This window comes from Diadema antillarum, unplaced genomic scaffold, assembly GCF_040938485.1.
Source record: "Diadema antillarum isolate AM-2024a unplaced genomic scaffold, OU_Dant_1.0 seq00001664_RagTag, whole genome shotgun sequence".
NCBI classification, from domain to species: domain Eukaryota; kingdom Metazoa; phylum Echinodermata; class Echinoidea; order Diadematoida; family Diadematidae; genus Diadema; species Diadema antillarum.
Window position 1 is genome coordinate 654,649 of NW_027272363.1, and position 25,283 is coordinate 679,931.

At 38.3% G+C, this 25,283-nt stretch overlaps 1 protein-coding gene across 1 annotated transcript in view; it reads left to right on the top strand.

Moving 5' to 3' along the window:
* The window catches only part of LOC139711513 (uncharacterized), a 106,757-nt gene that overhangs the window by 50,564 nt on the left and 30,910 nt on the right, over positions 1-25,283 (top strand). Inside the window, exons 6-7 of the mRNA XM_071623389.1 lie at positions 3,197-3,314; positions 8,444-8,605. Coding sequence (XP_071479490.1) covers positions 3,197-3,314; positions 8,444-8,605 — 280 coding nt within the window. The remainder of the gene's footprint in view (positions 1-3,196; positions 3,315-8,443; positions 8,606-25,283) is intronic.

Sequence of the window (25,283 nt, forward strand, 5' to 3'; positions counted from 1 at the left end):
GTGGGTTGAGTGTGGAGATTCTTGCATTTGAATGCTGACTTCGTATGACCAGTCTTTGTGGCCAAATTGTAGCGATTGGGTTAGCATCGTTTCAGATAACTTTCAAAAGGAGGATCATGTTATTCAAAAGATTCAGCCCACTTGTGGAGTTTCGCACACTGCCAGAGAATGGTGTCTGATGGGGCTTGCTGCACCCTTGCTTCAGAGGAAATTTCGAGTTGCAACTTTGCCATCAACTGGTGAGATGCAGGACGATGACAGCATATCGCGTGATGAACATTTGTTGTGGATTCCAGGGAGGAGGACTTTCCTCCAAGCAAGAGGGAAATGATTCAAGAGACGAAAACTCGGACACCAATCAATGGACTGATTGTCCGCGATGACCATGGCGACGCCTTGTACCGTAGTCGGGGCAATTTGTTGTGAGCCAAACTGCGCCCGGCTCAACTCCCTCGCCCTCAAGCGAGAGCGACTGAGGGCGCTTCACCACAGAAAGCACCAACCCCAGTGTGTTAGGTGTCGGACGTGCCATTGCCATGCAGTGTTCACCTGTAGAGTCCGCCGTGTTCGAACACGTGGGAATAGAAATACGTGCAAGAGAGTAGAAGGAGGTGCATTTTCCCCCTCTCCAGTTTGTCTGTTTGTTTGTGTGTTTGTATTTCATGTGTGTATCATTTACTCGTTTCATAACACTTCTCATGCAATCATGTACACACATTGTAGCTAACATTGCATCTCTGATTTTATTGTCGCGTCCGTTGTAGAAGATGTGAGGTGTAGGGTCTCCAGATTTTCTAAAGAAATACCAGTAGCCATTGTTACTGACTCGGTGCCTTGGCGTACACATTTACAATGCTAGCCCCTCCCCTTTTCCAGTCTGTACGCTGTGTGCAGGATGGAGTGGATAAGCATGAGTACTCTTGAGGATCAGGTTTGATTCCATCGAGTATTAAGTCATGACGTTGTTGTAAAGCCCACTGAACATCAAGAACCTCAGTAAAAATTGATACTGTTGCTATTTTCTCCCATTTGTGACACTTTATACCATCAGCAGGGCATTAAAAGGGATCGTACAGTTTTGGTTAAGATAGGGACTCGGGCTTCCTATTTCTTTTTTTTTTCTTTTTTTGCGAGATTAATTAGAAATCACTTTTTGAAATATTAAAGAGCATACTATTCTAAAAGGATTTCAAAGTTTGTTTGATGAAAATTGGTTTTGAAATGGCTGAGATTTCCCATAAAAGGTGGGTCCAACCTTTAATTAGGATAGCGCCACTTTGTCTTACTTTGTTTTTGAATATCTCACCCATTTCAAAACCAATTCTCATTAAATCATCTTTGAATTTCTCTTAGAATTGTATGCTCTTTCATGTTTCATGAGGGGTTTCTAATCATCATGCAAAAAAGTTAAAATCTAAATACCCCATCTCAACCAAAACTGTACCCATCCCAGGGAGGTAATCAAACTTATGGATATTAGACTGTGGTCAAAATCCAAAAATATTTTGTGCTTTCTTCACTAATTCAAATATTTTTGATGATATCCTCTTCTTTATTACATTCATACATTTATTACTGCAGGGCTGCACACTAACCCATTTTTTCTACTGGTCGAACAGACAGGCCAGACCAGTAGGTATCCAGTTTTTTTCCATTTTTTACTGCTCTGTTCCTGAAAAGTTACTGGTATGACAGAGATTTCTTACTGGTCCTGGACCATTGGACCAGTGCCAGTGCGCAGTGTTGATTAATGTGACTAAACAAGTCACTCATTTTGAACCATTTGAAGTTTGTAAACATTGTTTCTGTCAGAGTCAGACCATTTGTGAATTACAGTATCACAAGAATGTGATATTCTATCAAATGTCTAAAATTCACAAAGGGGAATGTACATTGTGTTTGTGTCAATGTACATATTAGAATGTATGACATACTGCAAGTATCAACAAGTTTAGAGCTGTATGAATTTTATGAAGGACAAGGTGTTCAACTCGTTCATGGTGGAATTTTTAGTTGGAACATACAGTGTCAAGCACCATCTTCAATATTTCCCTGTTCTATCCACATATACATTTGTAGCTGCTCATCGTATGTGCATTTCAGATAGCAATATCAGGGGAATTTATTGAAATTTAATAGACATACTGTACTAACCAGTCAGTATAATGGTTTCACAAATTCAAAGTTCAATCACATGATATTCATTCATTCACATTAGTGGAAACTGCAATTTCCAGAAAAGAAAGAAAATGTGCAGGTATTGTACTAAATATAGACTTTAATATTAAGACATCAGAATCCAGTGGTTTTAGATGCTGTATCAAAGTCATGGAGGTATGCAAAAACCACAAGGTACATTGTATATGCGATGCTTTTGTAACTATGTGTTTTGTTTTGTTTTTGTTTGTTTTTTTGTTTTTTGCTAATTTTTTTTTCTAACTGACCTGTATAATGTAATGAACACCCACACTGTTTGTTTGCATGTATTTCCTATTCCATTGTTGCATGTATTTCCTATTCCATCGTAGCTTGCATTCTTTCTGTGATGTCAGAGTTGTTTGCCCTGAATTCAGTTGATTGCATGTTCGCCAATGAGTAGGGAAACAATATTAATAAAACTGAATGCTGTATGAAACTGACATTCCAGTGCAAGCAGTGGTTTAAATTCATACGGTGTGCACTTTATGAGCAATTAAGCATATCATTTTACAAGAATATGCCACAATATGCCAAATATATAATTTTGATGACTTCAGTACATGAAATGCACTAGCAAAGTATGAAGAATATTAATTAGTATAGATTAAGTTCTGGTATACATGTAGATCCCCCAAAGTCGATTAAGATGTAAGGTCAATTTTTTTTTTTTTTTTTTTTTTTTTGGGGGGGGGGGGTGTTTGTTTTCAACATTGTAGTCTGGCATCACTGTTTTTGTTTTTTTTCAAAATCTTATTTTTCGCTTGATAATGTTCGTATTTTTAATTCCAAGGAGATTTAGAATTTGAATTATTTTGTGTTAAAATTTGTTTTGGTTGTTTGTTTTGTGCTGTTTTGGGGGGCCTAAAGAAGCAAGATGAACAAGATGAATTAGTGAGTTGGTATTTCCCAATCAGCTGTGTGTCATTGCACAAGCCAATGTTTAATACATGTATGTTAATCTGTTTGTTTTGTTTTGTTTTATTCTTTGGATATCCAGCCTTGTTCCGGCCATCGAGCCACAATGGTCAGTCTCAGGAGACGGCCAGAGATGCTGTGGATGGTTACTCAGGAAGGGAAGATGTGTCCGAGGTGGACGAGCAGCTCCTTATAAACAAGTAATAAAGTCTTCTCTATACTGTGCTATTTATGATGAAGTCACTTTTCAAGGGATACAAGTTGTCACTGAGCTATTTCAGACTTGCAGCACATAATCATTGTTTGCAAACGTGATGGGGAATGTGCTTCATGGTTAGTATAAATTGATTTTTTTTTTCTCCATGCAACTGAATGACTTCCTCCCAAGCCCATTTCTCAAATTAAGTTTAGCCATTCATAGTCAGTAATGTTGATATGCATTAATGATTTTAGTCTCATGCTTAATGAAGGAGGCAAAGATAACTTGCTCCTGTACAACATTGTAGATGAATGCGACTCCAGAGCACTGTAACTTCTGGCATCTATAACTGGGGGAGGGACTTCCAAAGAAAAACAAAAACACTTTCACTGGGCGTTTTCACATCAGCCCGATAAAAATCCAAGCTCGAGATATTTTTCGCGATCGCAAATTAGCGCGCTATTTCATTTCCTATTCACATCAGCCCAAACATTATCAAATAGCGCGCTAGTTCGCATTGATTATCCTGCTATTTCGGAAATTTTACGAGTTGGACTCGAGAAATTTTCTCGATCAATTAGCGTGCTAATTTGTATTCACATTATCAAATAGCGCGCTATTTCGTGATCAGGTTAATTTACCAAGTCAGAAATAGCGCGATTTTTCGAAACATCAGGCTGATATGAAAACGCCTATTAACTCAGTAACATGTTCAATAAGCTTGTCAGAAATGTGATTACAAAGCATAGTCATCAAAGTCTGAAACCCCCTCTATGAGGATAGACTGTAAAGTATTACAGGATGCTTCAAACCCCCTCGTCTACCTGTCCAGCGCAGTAAAACCTCATTGTGGGGCAAGCAAAATGATTTAGGCACTTGCTTCATAAAAGTACAAGTCCCATACCCCAAAATCCCACTAATGCAAGGGGTAAAATGTCTAACATAATTATTACTATTATTATTGTTGTTGTTGTTGTTATTGTTATCATCATTACTATTGTTTGGTATTAAATCATTAATATAGTTATTATCAGTATTATTATAAAAACCATGGCATGTATTGGCACCATTTAATCATCCGATTTGTCCATAAACCATTCAGAAATTGCATTTTTTATGTGTTCATTGTTGGTTAAATGAACTGCTGTAGCATACAGTTGAAAGGGTCTGTGAGTGAAGTCTTTACTTGTGGTTCACATGGTGGTTATTTTCTGAATCCCTCTCTTTCTCAAACAGTCATGAAGTGTGTATAAAGCAATACGATTATATCTACATGTGTGCTCACCTGTCTGGTTGCCATGGAAACATGTCAAGTGCATGCATGAAGTCACACTAGCTGGAGTAATGGGCTCGCTCTGCAAAATTTACACATTGATGAAAAATTGACAAGTAAATATTTATGCCTGCCCTTATTCGGCAGTATCCAATCCCAGTCTGAAGATAAGAAGATTTTTTTTTTCAATGCCAAACCCGTGGGTTGAAACTTACTACATGGGACCAGAATGATTGATACTGTAGTATAGATAACCCAGGGTATTGGACTTTCTAAGATCAGCCTGAAGTACAATGTAAATGCATCTACAGTGTGTACAATTCACTACTCACATCTCCACAATTTTTTATCATTGTTCTTCTTTGTTTTTATTCTTATTTTTGAAGGAGGAGGGGGAATTAATACCTGGTACTTGAGTACTCATGTACTATATAAAATTTCAGATGATGGTCAAGATGAAAAACAACATCAAAAACACATACTGTTTTCGGAATGGTACAGCTCAATAGTTACTGTCTAGTGTTTATGGAGCATGCGACATTCAAGCAAAGTATTTTGCACTTTGGGTTAATATCCAGTTGTCTTGTCATGAATATCTTCAATTTCAGTATAAATCCTCAGAAATACAAACTTTACTAGCTCCACACAAGTGAGACTTGTGCTGCTGGCTACTTTGGACATCTCCCAAATTTTTGTTAGAGCACAGGCTTATCTCACAGTTAGAGTAGTTGTGCAATGAAACTTGTCAATCTTTTCTTTTGGGTGAACGAATAGTGCGTGTTAACTGTAATACCAGTATACGTGTAAAATATGCTCAACAATACCTTGGAAAGGGCATGCAATACCAGTATACGAATATCATATGCTCAATAATACCTTGGAAAGGGCAACGTATAATGGTTTATCATGAATGACTAATTGTTAGATGATTATCAGAGATAACTCGCCAAAACAACAAAGATTAAAAGATTTGCAGTAATTAGTTTCACATCACGAGTCCGTGCAGGGATATGATCTTGATTCTCATGCATATCAGTCAGGACTGCCATGGTCTCTAAACTAATCTCACTGTGTTCCTGACCAGTAATCCAAGGTCTTTAATGGGCAAGTCTTTGCTTTTCCTGTTGTTGTAATTTATGAGCGTGATACATTCACTGCCTGTGGAAATCAAATGTTCTCACGTAGAAACGCTTTCTTGGAGGTGAGAGCAACGGCGATACATCATGTTTTGAAAGAGGTTTCCTGTTATTTTTTTTTCACCTGTGCGAGAATAATACAGGAATAAATGTTGCATTCTTATCACACAGATAAGATACCCTCATCTGCTATTTTGCAAATAAATTATACGTATATGTATAGCACTTATATGAAATAATGGCATAATTTTCATAGATATTTGTGTACATGTTAATGGGGGGAAAAAAGGTGATGAGATGATTGTACATTTGTTGAAGGTATGTAGATGTCTGACCGAAGCAAGACAAAAAAAACCAAAAAACTAATGTAGCTGTTAGAGATGGTCAGTGCAATCAGTGCAAATTTTTACAACACATTTGTAACAAAATATTTTAATCTGCCACTTACTCATCTCCAAGATTTTTTTTTTATACCCCCGCCAAACGAAGTTTGAAGGGGGTATATAGGAATCAGCGGACGGTCGGGCGGTCGGGCGGTCGGGCGGTCGGTCGGGCGGTCGGTCGGGCGGTCAGTCGGGCGGTCAGTCCGTTGCAAATCTTGCGTCGCGAACTACTTCCTCAGTTTTCGACCGATTCCCATAAAACTTGGCACAGATGTGTGCCTTGGGTTGTAGATGTGCAAGACGTATTTTTTGACAGTACCCAAAAGTACGTTGCCATGGTAACGGCATATTATGGGCAAAAATGGGTACAAATCTTGCGTCGCGAACTCCTCCCACAGTTTTTGATCAATTTTTATGAAATTAGGTACAGATGTTCATCTGAATATGTTAATGTGCAAGACACATATTTCCGCAGTGGCAAAAAGTGCGTTGCCATGGTAACGGCATGTTATTGGTAAAATATAGGGCAAAATGCTTCATGGCAAAACTGCTTCATCAGTGTTCTTCCAATTCTCATGGAATTCATATTGAATGTTTGTCTTAGGATATAGGTCAGCATGACACATTTCTTGACAGTGACAAAAAGTATGTTGCCATGGTAACAGCTCACATATTATGAGCCAAAATGATGGAAAATTTTGTGTTACAAACTACTTCCTCAGGTTTTGCCCAATTTCCATGAAACTTGGTACAGATGTGTGCCTTTGGTTGTAGATGTGCAAGACGCATTTTTTGACAGTACCCGAAAGTACATTGCCATGGTAACGGCATATTAATGGCAGAAGATCAAGGAAAGATCTTGCGGATTTAACTACTTCCTCAGTTTTTTGACCAAAGCTTATGAAATGTGGCACACACCTTGATCTTGGTGGGAAGATGTGGAAGACATATTTTTCGGACGTGTCGGAAGCTGCGTTGCCATGGTAACGGCATATAAATGGCAGAAGATCAAGGAAAGATCTTGCAGATTGAATTACTTCCTCTGTATTTGACTGAAGCTCATGAAATGTGGCACACACATTGGTCTTGGTGGGGAGATGTGCAAGACATATTTTTTGGATGTGTCGGAAGCTGCGTTGCCATGGTAACGGCATATTAATGGCGGAAGATCAAGGAAAGATCTTGTGGATTGAACTACTTCCTCAGTTTTTGACAAAAGCTTATGAAATGTGGCACACACAATAGTCTTGGTGGGAAGATGTGCAAGACATATTTTTCGGACGTGTCGGAAGCTGCGTTGCCATGGTAACGGCATTTAAATGGCAGAAGATCAAGCAAAGATCATTCCTTGGGTAAGACTGTCGTCACGGGGCGGGGGTATTAATCACCTTCAGTGATATTTCTAGTTTTTAATCAGGATTTGCTGACAAATTCATTGTGAGAAATTCCTGCAGGTGCACATTGTTCAATATGTGCACCCTGTAATTAGGAAGAATTAATAGTTCACCTCTGTTGATGAGTATTGCAGGAGATTGCAGTGATAATGTATAGTAGTGGTCATTGGAGGACTACAATGCTGCACTTTGATGTTCCCAAGATAGTTTAACCCATGGAGGATGGTTTGAATTTGCTACAACACGCATTTCCCATAGACACCTGCCTGAGTATACTCGGAACTCGTCCTCAACGGGTTTAAAAAAAAATTAAAAAAATCTGTGCTGCTTGTTCCTTTATGCTACAACTGTTTCTGATAGTGTGTTAAAGTGAAACCATGAAAACAAAAAAATAATTGCTGGAAAACAAAAGTGCTAATAATGCTCCAAATATAAGTGAAAGTATTTGCGATTCTCAATTGTTCCTACAGTGGTGATAAAAGTGCACACCATTATGACATTGGAGCAATAGCATTTTGATACTGGTTCATAAATAATTTGATATTGACTATTTAGTTGTATTTTTAAATTATGTTCCTGGGAGTTTCTTCATCTATTTGAATATCATTGTACAACTCAATCACCACAATTTTGTACATCAAGTCGCCACAGTGTGAAACAGTATCATTTCCTAGCATGTATGTACAGTGTATGATGAGCATTACAAAAGTTATCTATTCTTGATTGAAATGTAGACAGATGATACTGCCTGCCTAGATAGAAAAAGGCATTTTATTTTAAGTGAGTCAATTCTAAGGCTACACCCTTCTGATACATGATAGTATGCCCATTAATATGTCAATATTTGTGATTTATGTATGCGTCAAGGAGGCAGTTGTTAGTAAGCTGTGCCTAGCACTCATTTTTTTCCCCCCTCTCTTCGCCACCACTTTCGATTGTTGCAGAGATAAACTCCTCCAGCGGCGGCTGACGAACAGCGATCTGATCGCACTGGCCTCCCAGCATCGGCAGCGGCACAGGCTGAGCAGCCGGCGCCAGAACCTGTTCCACATGGGCAGCAGCAACGTGTCGGAGGACTCGGATACCAGCGGTCACTCCTTCTCCAGGTTTGATACCAATAATCTTCCCTCACTGCTTTCACCTTTACCTGTCTGACTTGCGTCCCATGTCCCACATCTCTACTTTGATGTTATAACTTAACCCCTACAGTAGCAGTAGCAGGAGCCCTGCAGTGAGTGTGTGATGGTTGATTGATTGAGATGACAAGGGTTAAACAGCTATTATTGAGTGTGTGTGTGTGCCATTTGCCAGAAGTTTGTGTCGTGGTTTGTATCACTTCTTGCAATTGTGCGGAAATGTTTGTCATTGATATACATGTAAGCATCTATCTTGGCTGAAGTACGCTGCAGTACTATCAGCATGAAGTATTACACCTTCGTGTAGCCTGTATGATTAACCATAGTATTATTACAAGCTATCTCACAAATATAAAAAAACAAACAAACAATAAACATTAGAAACAAATTTGATTTCAGTCAAGGACATACATGTATCCTCAATCAAAAATGCTGCTATGCTGTATCTTTTGGAACATTGAAATGCCTGCATAGTTTGTACTGGAACATCTGCTGCCTACATGATATGGAAATGAATAATCATACATGTAGACTATGTAGTCGCTATGAGAGGCAGATGAGGCTCAGTCATGACGAATGTGATCTGGAAAAGAAAAAAAAAAGTTTCATTCTTCCGCTGTATTACTTGATGGTATCACTTGCAAAGCGACATGGATATATTTGATGCACGTAAGCAGTCTGTGTGCTTGGGTTAGGAAGAACACCCATGTTCACAACCCTATTTTTTTGTTGTCCTCCCGTGACTAACTTGAAGAGAAGAGAAAAGCCAGTCCATGCCTGTTTCAGACTCTGTGGTTGAATCGACTTCCAGGACAAAGTCGGCAGAGGAACCAGGTGCCGCTGTTGATTAGCACAAATTGTCCTGTTCTTTGTGGCGTATCGCTCGTTTGGAGCGCTAGAAGCCATGTTCTGGTTACCTCAGTGATGTGTCTGCTTCTCTGATTGGATAAATGTAACATGCTTGCTTCTATAGAACAGAAGGAGCTAATCAGTCATTCAACTTGTGTGTCACATACTGTATATGGTGTAACCATTAGTCACCATGTTGTTGAGAGTATGAACTCTAGTTATTTTTCTTGCGATAGTGTGTGAACACCATCATCAATATGTGATCATTCACTTTCACAAACTTTGAATCCATTATTGGTTGACTACAAATGTCAATTGTGAACTTGTTGTAAGACCAATAACTAGTCTGTCGTAATAGTTTGTATGATCCGGTGACGTGACATTTGCTCCTGTAACAATTGCTCTGGTCTTTCTTCTTGAAGGACTTTAATAGGGTTGGGGTTAGGGTCGTGATGGGATTTTGGGTTTGAACAGTTTGATGTGAGGATTAGGATTATAGGGTTAAGGTTATGCTTGTGGGTAGAATTTATGTTTGGCTGTGTAGCGTGCAGATATTTCATGGATTTCATGGGAACAATTGTCCCAGGAGCAAATTTCATGGAACCGTCCACAGTTACCCTGGAGGGTACTTTTGGCTCTTAACTTATTGCTTCATTCTATCATTCCATGGAGAAAGAGAGAAAGAAAGAAGGAATATGTCATTACATCTTGTAAATGCAGCGGGGTTACTGCTGAAAGATAGCTTGAAGGAAGGTCTCAAATGTCCTTTGGCACTGATGATGTGGGAAGTACTATGACGTAATGAGAAGAAAGTCTAGCCGGAGGATTTGGGCTAAGAGAGAGGATGATCAGTAGGCTTGTTAGATGATTGGTTGATCAGTGGACAGGTGAGAGGATGATCGTGTAAAGAAGTGGATAGAAGGAAAGATAGGTATATACACAGATGTTATGGGAGAATGACATTGTATGGATGATTTAATGAATAATAGATGTATGAATGGATAGAGGGATGGGTTGGAAAAATTTTATAGATAGCAGGTGGATTGACAACGATGAATAGACACTTGGATGAATGGATGGATGGATGGAAAATGGATGGATTGGTGGGCTGATGAGAGGAAAATATGTATAGTGTCCATAGACAAGTAGACTTAATTATGATGAATAGATGTTTGCCTGGATGTGGGCCAGGAAATGGATCAATTTGTATAAATGGCTTCATGAATTGATGAGTATGTGGTTCCATTGATAGCTAAGGATTGATAATTTACAGTCTGGGATGTGTTACATTGTTTATATTGCTATGATTTGTCTCTTCAATCTTTTGTTAAAGGCAACTTACTGAGAAGGATGTCTTCTCATTGTAGACCATGATTCATTCTCCTCAAATGTAGTCCAGTTCAAACAGAGACATTTTGCCAATTGCATGTGGGTAATTCCGTGAAGTTGGGGCACAAAGTGTTACATTTTAGCATAACTCAATACTAATTATGCTATACATTTATTGTTTATAGGCTTTACATTTGTATTGAGACCATACATTTTCCTGGAAATTTTGTGCCATTCAGACTCAATTTTGATGAAGTTATCTTAAAAAAAATGTAGCGGTGTCCTGTAGCATCGTGACGTGTCCATGTAGCATCGTGATAGTTCAACTCTGGTCCTAAAAGACAAATTAATGCAATTAGCTTGACCAAAATTTGATATAATATGCATAATTACTAGATTAGTCATTATAGCTAAATATCTTAACTTTCATATCCACAGTTTTACTTTTACAAGAAAATTACACAATTTGTCACTATGCTACGCGGTGTCCACCAAATGTAACAAAAAAGGACACCGCGTAGCATCGGGTTACATTTTGTAATTTTCTTTTAAGATTAAAACTGTGTACAGGAAATTTGAGATATTTTCCTATCTGACTAATCTAGTAAATATGCATATTGCATCAAATTTTGGTCAAGCTAATTGCCATAATTTGTCTCTTAGGACCAAATTTTAAAATATCACGATGCTACATGGACACGTCCCGATGCTACAGGACACCGTTACATATTGTTTAATAACTTCATCATAATTGAGTCTGAATGGCACAAAATTTCCAGGAAAATGTGTGGCCTCAATGCAAATGTAAAGCCTACAAACAATAAATGTATAGCATCATTAATATTGAGTTATGCTGAAATGTATTTTTCAAATATCACGATGCTACATGGACACTGCCCCAACTTCATGGAATTACCCATGTGTTACATTTCCGTGGTGAAATAGAGCCAGACAGATGTGAATATACAATGTAGATTCAATTGATTCAGAACCAGCAATGAAAAATGTTCCATAGGGCCAACCCAGAAATGACTGTGGCTTATGCTGAACAAGAGTTAAAGTTTATACAAATATGCCAAGTAGATAAAAATCAAGTCAAGGGGAAAGGCGCACACACCAGACGAAGAAGAGAGTGTGCATGTGCTTGACCCATAATATGATTGAAAGTGACGTAAATACTGATAATACATCACACAGAAATTTGTGTGCACAGGATTTACATGTTTCCATGACAACCGAATATCGTGCTCTGCTTTACCACCCCCCCCCCCTCCAGCAACGATAAAATCACATGAGCTGAGTTACACGTGATCATGGATCAAGATGGTATGGGTGACTTTTGATGATAAAGAGAGGACGTTGATCTCTACTTTGTCCCTTGTGAGTTTGAGGGCCACAATCTGGGGTTAAAGACCCGGGGGCCCGTTTCATAAAACTTTTCATCAGTGACAACTGCCACATTTCTATGACAAATTTGCTCTCAGCCAATCAGATGCAAGGATTTCAGTAGCTTGTCACATCTATGACAACTTGTCACTGATGACAAGTTCTATGAAATGGGCCCCGGGTAGCGTGGATACACCATGGAGTGGGGAAAGATGGCTCCTCTCTGGTATACAATTATTGTAGTTGAAAAGTCCCAATTACGAATTATCACTGATCTCAGTGTATAAAATGTGCACACACAGCCAAAGAATCGTGACTGGAGTCGACTGTTACCATTGCATACCAATGAGCGTACATACATGCAAATATTCGGCCGCTCTTGCATCCCCCACTCTGCCAGGTCCGTATTAAACATAGATTACATTTGTATCTTTCAAGGTGTATTTTCTCTCCCAGAAAATTGAAAAGTTTTAAATATTTCAGCTGAATCCTGTTCACATTGTTATTGTTCAAAGCTTGCTGTTGAATTTAATATGAAATGATACTTGATAGAAACATGGAGTATAAAACCATCTGTTCATTTTAGATTCCACCCCTATGTAATCAGAACCATAAAACCTCAGTGACATGGAGTGAAATTACGCATAATATCCTGATCTTCAGTAAAAGCTGTGATTGCATTACCAGCAACATTTATTGTAAAAGTCAGCATTGTAGTTGCTACATAGTACACATACAGCTTGTATACATACAATTGTGTATTTTCTCTCCCAGAAAATTGAAAAGTTTTAAATATTTCAGCTGAATCCTGTTCACATTGTTATTGTTCAAAGCTTGCTGTAGAATTTAATGTGAAATGATACTTGATAGAAACATACAAGTATGAAACCATCAGTTCATTTTAGATTCCACCCCTACGCTGTATGTAATCAGAACCATAAAACCTCAGTGACATGGAGTAAAATCATGCATAATATCCTGATCTTCAGTAAAAGCTTTGATTGCATTACCAGCAACGTAACATTGTAATTTCTTTACAAGAAAAGTCAGCATTGTAGTTGCCACATTGTACACATATAGCTTGTATACATACAATTGTCAATTCATAATATGACTGATTACCATGATGGTAAATGACATATATGGCATTGTTGTCATACTCTACCAGCTGTGGATATTTGTGACCCGCTACAACAAAAGGATCCTAAAGTCGCTGACGGCTGAGCCGAGAAAATTGAGTTTGAAGTCACATCATCAAAATTGGTCAAAGCAATCGGATTTCTGTTTTTGGCATAATCCTGTACTCTAATGTTTTGCTTATCATCTGCCGAAATTTCGAAGCTAAATGATCGAAGGAAAGGCAAGAAATCAGCGTTTTTCTGGGCCATGATTTTCCGACTTTCAACGTAACAGAAACGTATCCGAAGATTTGGATTTCGCTCTGCAGCTAGACTCCGCCCCGAGCAACGAGGGAGTGATCTTATTGGTCAGGGCCTGGCATCCTGATTACTGATTGGTTGTGCGTAGACGGCTGGCACTAAGCTTGAATGAACATCGTGAACCTTCTATTGTCAAGCGGTGAAAACTGTCTCACCTCCCCTTGATCATGATAGCGTTGGAAGGATAACTTTGAAAGGGTTTTTCTCGAAACTCTGATTTCCTCAACCACTTGAAATGCTCTAAAATCATCGATATCTCCGCAACCAAATACTTTTATGAGTTGTGCTGCAATTTTTGTATATATTAAATTAAAGTAGAAGAGTAAAGGAATATTGTCATGCAATTCTCAGAAAATTGTCCTCCCCCGACTTTCGGATCCTTTTGTTGTAGCGGGTCACATTTGATAATTACATATATATCATTGCTACTATATGATTAATTACTTTGTACATAGGTGTGAACATGGTACATCCCGATTCAGAAGCAATCCTAGAAACTTTTCCAACCCTTTATTGTTAAAAGAAGATATGATTATTTTCAGAATATAAAAGGCAGTGGATTGAAAGTGGTTATTGACTTACTCTTCAAGTGCAAAAGATTGAAAGTACAAATAGTATAGTTTGCATCCCATCATAGTTTACAAATGACTTTCAGATATTCTGTTTATTATTCTTCTCTTATTTTTTTTTTCAATCAAAATGAATTTGATACATGTATGATATAGGCCTAATGCATACATGTAAACGATAAAAATCTTTTAAAATGTTAGTGGCTAGGCCTACTTGATTATTTGGTAAAGTCTACAAGATATTTAATCAGTTCATTATTATTATGATTTTTTTAAGCGCATAGAAGAGGGTACAAACCATTATTCCTGTACAAGTGGTATTATTTGCAAGTTGCTTATATGTAACCGGCAATAGTTAATTAAGTCCTGCTGGGGGAAACAGTTTTCTATATTTGCAATTTGCATATAAAAATTTGTTGACAATACACACGACACGACACTCCTCTACTCTTTAACTCTAGTTTGCTGCACTTCGGGCCTGACTAAAAGGTCGAAAATGGAGTCAAGGTTAATGAGATCGTGGCAGCTAAGGCAGTCACTGACGGATGTTTGCCAGGTGGCGTGGAAATTGTCCACGGTTGGCACGTTTGCACCCACCTGGACCAACTCGGTTCTCTTGAGTGGTGTGAGCTCCGTAGCATTCTCAACACTTTGGGCTCCAAAAGGCCCATTCACACATACTAAAGAAAAAAAGCATGATTCAAGGCGCAGTTCAAATCATGTTGTGTTTTGTTGTTGTTGATGTTGGTGGTGGTGGTTTTGTTTTTTGTTTTTTTTAAAAGAAAAATTGTGATTCAATTTGCACAGGTTTGAGTGAGGCCAAACTGCATGTGCATGAGTTTCAGAGTTTGACCCGACTTTGACTTGACTAGTATCCCGTGTGCCTTGCATCATGGGATGGAAAAAAAACTGGTTAAATTTTGCACAGCATTCATACGCACTTTGCATCACACACACACACACACACACACACACACACACAAAGCGTGACTATGTTTTAATAGAAACGTCACATTTGTTGTGGTGTGTGGATTGTGATTTGAATCTCACAAATGGTTGTGATTATTAGGCCTATGTCCAAACACATATTAAACAAACAAAAAAATGTGTTGTGATTCAAATCATGACTGTTGGTGCCTGTGTGTGTGAATGGGCTGGTTGTCACATTACTTAAAAATGTATGCATCACACATAGATAGTCTGTGTCATCTCATTTGTACAAACTTCCTTAAAACCTCTGGTTGAAAGTGCCGACACATTAACAGGCATGTGGGACAAGGGAGTATGATTCTGCCTTTTGCTTATTTTTGTTCCTCTTGAAGAGAGAGAGAGAGAGAGAGAGAGAGAGAGAGAGAGAGCAAGCAAAAGCATATCATTCATACAAGTGTATAGTACCACCAGTCAGTACGGAAGTCTACCAACACTTTCTTCCCTCAATGAACATGCCAAAGCATTGATATATGAAAGATACTGTATATACCATATATTCGGCAATTTTCCACAAAATTCAGTACCGTATTTGTAAATGTTTCTGATAGTATGTCTGCATCCATAGGATTCTATAAGCTGGAGGGAAAATTTGTATTATGTAGATGCATTGCATCAGCTTTATGGTATGGAACGCGAGAGAGAATATATTATCAGACTGGGTGCATTAGCTCAAAAGTATTGTAACTGTAAGAGGGAAATGTTTGTACTTGTAAGGACACATGAACTTTCTATCTACGGTAATTAGCCTCAATTGCAGACCCTGTATCAGAGTCCTTATCGAGAGAAAAAAAAAAGGAGAAAAAGTTGTCCTCACATCGCTGCCACAGGACATGCCTTGGCAAACTAACTTAGTCTTCGTTCAAGTAAAGTTTGGTTTGATATATTTTGACATGGTCAAATGGTTTAGCCCACAAGGAAAAATCCACACGTGCTGTAGTGTACAGTGAGTGGCTTTAGTTCTTCTCAAGGTCCAGTAGTCAATTGATATTACCGAGAATGAACGAGCTTTTGCTAAGAATTTTGCTGAGCTCTAAAATTGGATTGCACAAGTGTTATTCCAATATTGACATAGTCATACGATGCATATGTAAACTACTAATAAAAAGGTGTGACAACAAATTTTCCAAACTGGTACCTTGCTTGCGCACAAGGTGTTGAATTTGTGTGTGTTGTTTGTGTGTGGGCTGTGTAAAATTGACTATTGTGCTACAATTCATTTCATGCATACAGTTGTCACATCCTTATCTCCCAATATGGTGTCAAAGAAGAACTTTGTAGGTAATGGGGCTGAAGCTATCTCTTTTTGATAAATCTTGATCTCCAAAATAAACTCTTTCTGTTAATGTACTCTTCAAAAGGATGCATACAGTAGTACGCTTTCCAGCATAGCACTTGCTGATGATGCTACATTTGTAGTGACAGTATAGCTTGAGGCAGCCATACAGTACTTAACACACAAGATAGTTTAACCAGGGTTTGGTTAATTTCTTCAAATGAAAAGATCTGTGGTTGTTCTTGCTTCTTGTTCATATTTTTTATCACAAGCTGAATCAGTGTGATTGCAGATTGTTTGTGGTTTAATGTATTGACATTGTATAAAAGCCTGAAATGTAGGCTACTCTTTAAGGCTGGGCAGTTGGTGTTTTGTCATATGGAGCAAGAGATTAGTGATAACTGTTTTAACTGGGCAAGGCTGATTGACTAACGGGCAGGAAGCTGACTCTTTGTTTTATCACAGTCATGTTCATTGAGCCCTCTGAACTGGCATGCAGAGACCTGTTGGAGGGGAGGAGGGAGCTCCAGCCGCAAGGCAAACGGCACTTATTTTTTGGCGGCAGTAATGAACTTTCCTCGGAAGCCATCCCAGTCAACCGTGTTACTACCACTGTTGTCATCTGTCCCTTAGAGTGTGTGGATGCTATCTTCCGAAGTGGTGAGCTGACGATTTACTTTCCAACGTTTGCTGAGTTGCAGGTGGGATCACGTTCTAGAGTTGTTACCGGTGATTGCAATGGAGGCTGTAGAATGTTGGAGGGAATTCCGAGGATGGAAACATGTTTTCAGCGGACATAGTTTCGATTTGATTGCCTTGACAGTTACCTCAGCTTCTGTGGCAGCGGCGTAAGAGCATTTTCCTCTTCCATGGAAAGTCTGGCAGGATGTTATAAAATTGTACTTTGGATTTGTTGTCTTGTGTTGGCCTAGTTTGTGCAGCTATGGTGTCACCCTTAGTCACTTGGTCAGCTAGTGTTCACAAGTGTGGCAAAGTTTTCATTGCATTTTTTGTGCTGAGTACAGCTGTACATCTGTATGGATGTAATACAAGAGCTACTTGTGCAATTTGATAAGCTGGATCTTCCAAAAATACACAAAAGAAGAGCAACAGGTACTGTAAAGCCAGAAGTTTTTGTGTGCATTAAACATTTGCAAATTTTGTGAGGAGCCAAGTGTCGTAGACATAAAATCAGGGAATAATTTTTCCTGGTATCGCATCGCAATTTGCCATGCATTTTTACACCACTGCTACACAAACTAACTTTTGTGTAGCAGTTTTCTTACATACCTAAGTGTACAGGATATCATTGAAGATATTTTTCATCAGCTGAAATTGCTAATCAAATTTTAGTTTGAAAAGTATTCCCTGAAAATGTTTGCGAAGTTATTGAGTTAATGTCCTTTCCATTGAAAATTTGCCATACCTGACAATTCATCGATATCCATAAAAGTATCAAAACATTTTGTTTCATTTTCCATTAGTTTTCCGAGAAGATAGCTGGATAGCCCATATTTAGCTGCAGTAATATTTGCTATGTCCCACCTGTTTATGGATGTCTATTCATAAATAATGTTTTCATGTGAGGAAATATCCCCTTTAAAGGGAAAGTTAGATTAGGGTGTCATTTGACCACCCCTTGTCACCTTTCATGAACTGAGATCTCAATAAGATGCTGATTGGCTGATACAGTGGCAAGCTAGTGCCCGAGCGAGTCATTGGATTACACAGCACCTGTGGCCTTTCCACATCTCCATAGTGTGATATTTCAGCTGCAGATAATTAGCTTTGGTAACATGCAATGGTCATGTACATTGATATTTATGTGTATCAACACGCACACGCACACGCACACGCACACTATAGTCACACTATTCAGGCCTGTTAAAAAGGGTGTGTACAGTTCTGGTTGAGGTGAGGATTTAACTTTTAACGTTTTGCGAGATATTCAGAAACCACTCTATGAGATGTCAAAGAGCATGCAGTTCTAAGGGGTATCAAAAGTTTATTTGATGAAATCGGTTTTGAAATGGCTGAGATATCCAAAAACAACGTGAAACAAAGAGATCCTAATAAAAGGCGTGGCCTGTCGCCTTTTATTATCATCACTTTTTTGGATATCTCAGCCATTTGAAGACCAATTTTCATTAAATAAACGTTGAATCCTTCATAAAATTACATGCTCTTTTATAGTTCATAAGAGGTTTCTCCTTATCTCACTTTTATTTAGGAATGTTGTAAACCTGAATCCCCACCTCAACCAATACTGCACAGTCCCTTTAAACTAGGCAGGGTTCAGGGGTTCCACAGAATATAATGCTAACATTACTTCACAATTTTCCCTGGATCATGTATTAAAAAAAGAAAAAAAAAAACACCAATTTTTTTTTTTTCCATAAAAGTGTCAAATATATTATTCCTAGCTGAATAACCTCAAAATAATCATCAGTCAGATGCATACATTGTATGTACACGATGTGAGACTATGGCCTACTCGCATTGAGCCCAAAAGCAGAAAATTTCAAGATTTTAATTACAAACTATATGGCAAGTTGTGAGGTAATGACATCATCAACTCACTATTTGCATATTCATATTGACTGTTCAAGAACTGCCTTTGTAAAAAAAATGCAAAGCTTCATAATATGAAAGCTTTTCTAATTTTAATGCGATTTTTATCAAATTTTCACAGCTGCACTTTATTCTTTCTTTTCAGACTAACTTTTTAGTGGGCTCATGATCCCCTCTCAAGAGATTTTTTTTTTTTTGGGGGGGGGGTGGGGTCAGGCCAAAATGAGAAATAAGAAATGGATGCTGTGCATAAAGGTTTTTTTTTTCTGTTTTAGTTTCTGTTGTTATTAGTGCTTTGGAATGTGAGTAGTGCTAATAAATATTTTATATAATTATATTGTTTTACGCAGCAGCAAACAAATGCTGTCACCACACAACAGTTCTAAAATCAATTTGGAGGGGAAGAAGCTCATACGTTTATATCTTCACCATAGCCAGTGCCAGTAGAAAGTTCTCTTCCTATTAGATGCTTCTCATCCAAGGGGAGCACATTCCTCTTCCAAACGTGTTTCTCGTCCAAGGGCAGCATTTGCATACCACCATATCCCCCTTATCCACCTCGCAAATTATCTTGCTTGTCCTGAATATCCAGGTTTCCCGTCTATCCCCTTTGAGATACACTTGTTCATCGAAATGAGATTGTGGTGTACTCAACTACTTTCTTTCTGTGACAGTTATGATGAGAAGATTACTGCCGGAGTTTGTCATTTTTTGATGCGAGAAAAACATTGAGTAGGCAGAAGGAGCAGAGACAATGGGAAGGGGGAAGCAGAACATGGTAATTAGAACTTTCGACTAGAGAGTCGTCATTATCTAAGCAGATTTAGCCAAGTTGCCCGCTAATTGCTATGCCTCTAGCGAGGACACTTTGTGTGTCTCCAAATTCTCACACTGTGTAACTATGTCCCCCAATTCTCTTGGGTTGAAAGATGCGATATTGAAGGGAACGATACCTCAGCATTTTACCTCGGGCAAGAAATAAAGATGACATTGTGTTAGGTTTATGGCTGTTGCTTTTTGTTTTCCAGTTTTATTACAAAATTTTAGATTGCAAATGATGGTACAGGCAGTACAATATTCCCATACACTGCTTAAAGGTGCACTTACGTTTTGTATATGAAAATGAGTTTTCACATGCGATATTAGTATTTCTCAAAATCATATGTTGTGGGGTTTGTCTTCACTTTTAATATAGATGAATAAATTAAAATTTGTTATATTTTCTGATTGAAAATAAAAGTTGAACAGATTTTAGACATGATTTTTAAAAAGAGGCAACACAATCACTAAGATTTTGCAAACTTTTTTGAAGTCATCTTGATGAGGTCAGAAGGGTGTAACAATTTACCAGCAGTATCAGATCACGGGTATGAGGTGTATATAATACGCCACATGACTTCTTGTGGTTACAGTGGAATATGACAAGGCAAAGGAAGGATGTCCAACCAAATGACACGATCCACAAGGCTATTTAAAAGTTGGATCTGCCCAACCTTTCAAACCAGGTATTGATGAATGATGTACGTACAAGATGCATCATCCATGTTTAGTATTGTACTGTACCAGCTGAGCATTGATTAACCAGTCCAAATTTACAGATTGTTTCTTCATCATCAATTATTTTCTGAGGTATTTAGGGCTCAGAGCTGTATCAGGGCAGTTACCCCCCCCCCCCCCCCTTCCCAGCTACAAAATTGTACATATACATACTGATCAATGATAAGGCTAGAATATATGGCTAGGATTAGGTTCTAGGGTTTGGGTTACAGTAGGTCTAGGGTTAGGGGGGTTGGTAATTTACCCAGGAGGTAATTGCCCTAGACCCCTCAGAGCTGTTTATGTTGCCATAAAAGGGGGTTTCTTGACTGGATTCTTAACCCTATTCCCACTGGGGGGGGGGGGGGGGGGGGGCATTTTGGCCCTCCCCCTCGACGTTTCGCCTGATTATCCCGCAACGCGTGATGCTCTCACCGCAACATTTTATGACTTTTTTCTTTCAAGTATCGCGCAACTTTTGAGACCAAATTTGTCACTCCCTGGCATACTGTTTTTAAGCCACGCCCCTTTGAAAAAAATTTGTTGACCCCAAAATTGCTCAAAAACATGATTTTGTGTACAAATCCAATGTAAATTGTGTTTTTGCAGTTAATTCATAAAAATAAATATTTTTACTTTCAATGGCTGATAATGATTTATTTTAGCCTGATTATGCTTTAAAAAGTTTCTGCGACAAATTTTGACATAAAACAACAAAAACAAAAAGGAAAAAAGGAAATACATAAGAAATTCAATAAACAATAAAATACATTTATAAGAAATGATTATGAAGACGAATATTTGCTTCAATATAATTATTAAGGATATTCAAGTTCAAGTTTATTCCGTTTCTCGACAGTAAAAAAAAATAACATAACATACATCACTCTTTCTTCAGTGATAAGAATCGTACCAAAAAAACAAACAAACAAACAAACAAGCAAAGTGAGTTTAACAGAGTAAAACAGTACTTGTATACTTGCAGATACATTACAAAGATACATTACAATGCCTGAAGTAAATTAAAGTAAAGTTGAATATCAACGTACACAAGGCGAAAAACGGAGGGACCCACTAAAAAGACGAAGCTTGTAGAGTGTGGGCCCCTCAGGAGAGAGATATTGAAAAGAATATGTTCACCAAAAATTAGAAGTCTTGGAACTGTATTTCTTTTTTTTATTTATAGGCAGAAAAATAATAATTTTGCATAAATTAGCATAAATTAGTTAATATAAAATACATAAATTAAAATTTGAAAAATCTAACTATACAGTCTTGTAGATTACATTGGCCTCTACCTTAGTGCAAATTTTCGTGAGGATCGCACCATCCATAACCGAGATCTGAAGGGGAGCCAAAAAGGCCCCCCGGTGGTTTCAAGTCCCCCAAAAACCTGGTGGGATTAGGGTTAAATGAGGATAACTGTTATACTAGTATTTGATGACATGACATCCTCATTTATCAAAAGATAACTTTCTATTGATAGTACAGAGAATTGTATGCAAAGTGAGTCATATAAGGCAATTCCACCATACATCACACTCTTCCCTTGTCCATCAAGAAGACTGATGTTTGTCGTTGCAGTTGAACAAAGAATTGTCATCTTCCAGAGCATAGGGTCTCTGTACTGACTCAGGGTACTTTGAATAATAAACTTTCTGATTAGACCTCTGCCATTTTAGAAATGGAGGGGAAATATAAGTTCAAAACATGGGAAATTAAAACTCAATTTTGGAAAGGCCCTTTGGCAGATAAAACCTCTTTCATGTCTTCACCCATTCCCTTGGCTTGCCTTGACTAGTCTCAAGTAGGACATGCAACATTGAATATTAACTCTTTATGTGCCATGGTGGAAACCCCCAGTGTGCCACATTATTCTGAGCCACCAATGTTGCCATGCTTTGAGAATGAGAAAACATTATGCTTTTCAAATCTATGTTACTTCCATAGATTTCTGTTAAGCTGGACATAGTTATTAGTGAGTAGAGTTGTAGAAAAATTGCCAAGCTTTGCTGTGATGTAAATTGTATGACAAATCTATGATTGTTTCTCTTTCAAATGACTAGCAGCTAAATTACTGTAAAGGCATGACTTTTGCACACAAAGTAGTGACAGAAACGTAAAATTTACTTGCAAATCCAGTATGGACACTGCTTGTTAATCAATCACAACATAAAATGCAAGCTACATGTATATGTGAAAGTAACGAAAGCGCAAGAAATGCTTTCATTGTATTGTGGCATTTGGTGAGTTATCGATCGGTTTGGGTGGGTCTGTGCATTTGAGAATTATATGCGAAGTTGGCAGGCCGTCGACTGAGTCAGACGTGCGAATGTGGCACATAAAGAGTTAAAGCCTACTATGTGTATGCCACAAGGCCTTTATGTAAAGGTTAGCAGTTAGTGGAGAACAAGTAGGTTCTTCCTCTTCCCCCATGCAAAGGGCTGGGAATAAAGACACCTGTTTACATCTGACTGTATTTTGAGGATTACCAGTTGTTATAAGTGGACTTTATTTATTAATTGGATCATGGTCTCATTTTTAGGGCTATTAATGTACATGTAGTGTTCAGTGGCAGGGTAACTGTGGAAGCACAGAATCTCATTTGAACTGTATGTAAGATATAAACAGTATTTCCAGGTCACTATCAACAAAATGAACCGAACTTTTAACAGTGTATTTTAGAGTTACTTGAAGAGTTTAAAACAGCTGAAGCTTGTAAGAATGTAAACACATGTACATTATTGTAGTTATAAGAGATAAAACTTGTATTGATATTCATTTTGAGTGGCAGGTGCTGTGTTCTGATATTGCTCAGCAGTCTTTTTCGTGTTGTTGTCAAGTGTGTGTGTGTGTTTTGTTTTGTCTTGTCTTGTTTCTTTTACAAACCATGCGTGCATACACAGCAGGCTGTTCATACAACACTCTACATTTTGGCCGAAAGAATCAAAACTTTATTAAGAAATGTAAATACTGAGACATTAAATTATCGGCTCTGGCATTCTTGTTTTGATTTTTTTAATGCAAGATTGACTATGACCAGGTCATGCTCCTACAGTAAATCCATTTTCTTTTTCTTTTTTTGGCAACGCCTCTTTCGCTCATTCATTGCAAATCTCTGGTATTTTGATTTCAGTCAAGATATCAAGGTCCAGTGATCAATCTGACAAAATTTGCGTGGGTGCATCCCATGCTCTGTGCAAGTTTGATTGTGTGATTATTGACTCTTAGCTTATATTTTTATGAGTGTGTTTGGGCTATTTTGTGTGACATACAATTGTATTTGTGACATGCAATATTGAAGGGCATTACAGGGAAATATTGTCGGCAGGATCTAGCAATATGGTGGCTGCTCAAGTTTGCGGATTCTTTCTGTAGTTGTCGATCACCACCAAGTCGTGCAGGATGTGTCACATCTGTTTCTCTGTGACTGCTACGGCTTTGTCTGTCTGTCTGCCTGTCTGTCTGTCAGTCTGTGTGTCTCTCTCTTCTCTCTTTCTTGGTGGTATATCACATATCGTTTCATTGATTTACAACCATTGCTCTTGGTGAGGGATTTCTTTTCTACTCGTCAGCGGGTGTGGAGTAGAAAAAGTGGTCGGATGAGTCTCCAGGACTCCAAGCAGAAGGAGGGGAAGAAAACACAAGATTTCATTATAGAATAAAATCTGGATTAGCATGCAACATTTGGACTGCTACTAGCAGTAGTTGATCCGACATTAGCTGTACCATCTTGATTATTGTGAGTTTTACGGACAGCTGATTTCGCATTTGTGACTATTGTGAGTTGACGGGCCGCTGACTTCGCATTCATGACTTTTATCATACTTTGCTCTTCAAGCGTGCAGTTCATGTATACTGGTACGGACCCAAAACAGCATACATGTACATGTACTTCCTGCTGTATATTATTGTCATTGCAGCGAAGCCAGCTGGGTGTTTTTATTGGCCTGCGTGTAGCAGAAGGTCCAACAGCCGGCAAAGTATTATGAGGGGGTTCCCCCTTGACCATTCTTCATGAGTGACCAGATGGATAGGCTAGCTCTGACTTTGACAAGTATGCCCGTGATTTTGACCTACCCAACCTCAATGGAATGTCCATAACAGCAAGTGGAAGTTTTTTCTTGTTGACTAGTATGGGAGTCATTGAATAGGAAGAAGTGCCATGAGATCGCAACAAATTTTGGAAAAGCTTTGTCCTCTGTTTGAATGTTTCTGTTATCACGTTACATGCAATACACATTGCTGATGGAAGGGACATGTCGAGTTTGAAAAGTTTGCTGAAAGGAAAGTATTTTGGAAGTGCAAAGTTTCAGTCGGCTGATGCATACCAAATTTAATCACTGCTGATAGAAATGTTAACTCCTGTGTGGGTCACTTGATTGGTGCACCTGTCTCTTACACCAAGGCATTATGAAGTCATTAACTACGGGTACTACTTGTGTCATGCATTAAATACATGGGAATTTGTCTTATCTAATATATGATTGTAGAGGTTAAGCAAGATTCGTCAGTGATTTTCGTGAGATTCATTTTTGTGGTCAAGTTATGACGTTATAGCTCGGAATGCAGTGGACAGGTTTGGTTTACAGTACAGTCAGTGTTTGATGTTGCATAGTTATAACTTTGAATGGCATTTTCTATTCTTGCATTTTTTTTCTCTCTCTCTCTTTCTAAATATCCTGATTGAAATGGATGCATCACAT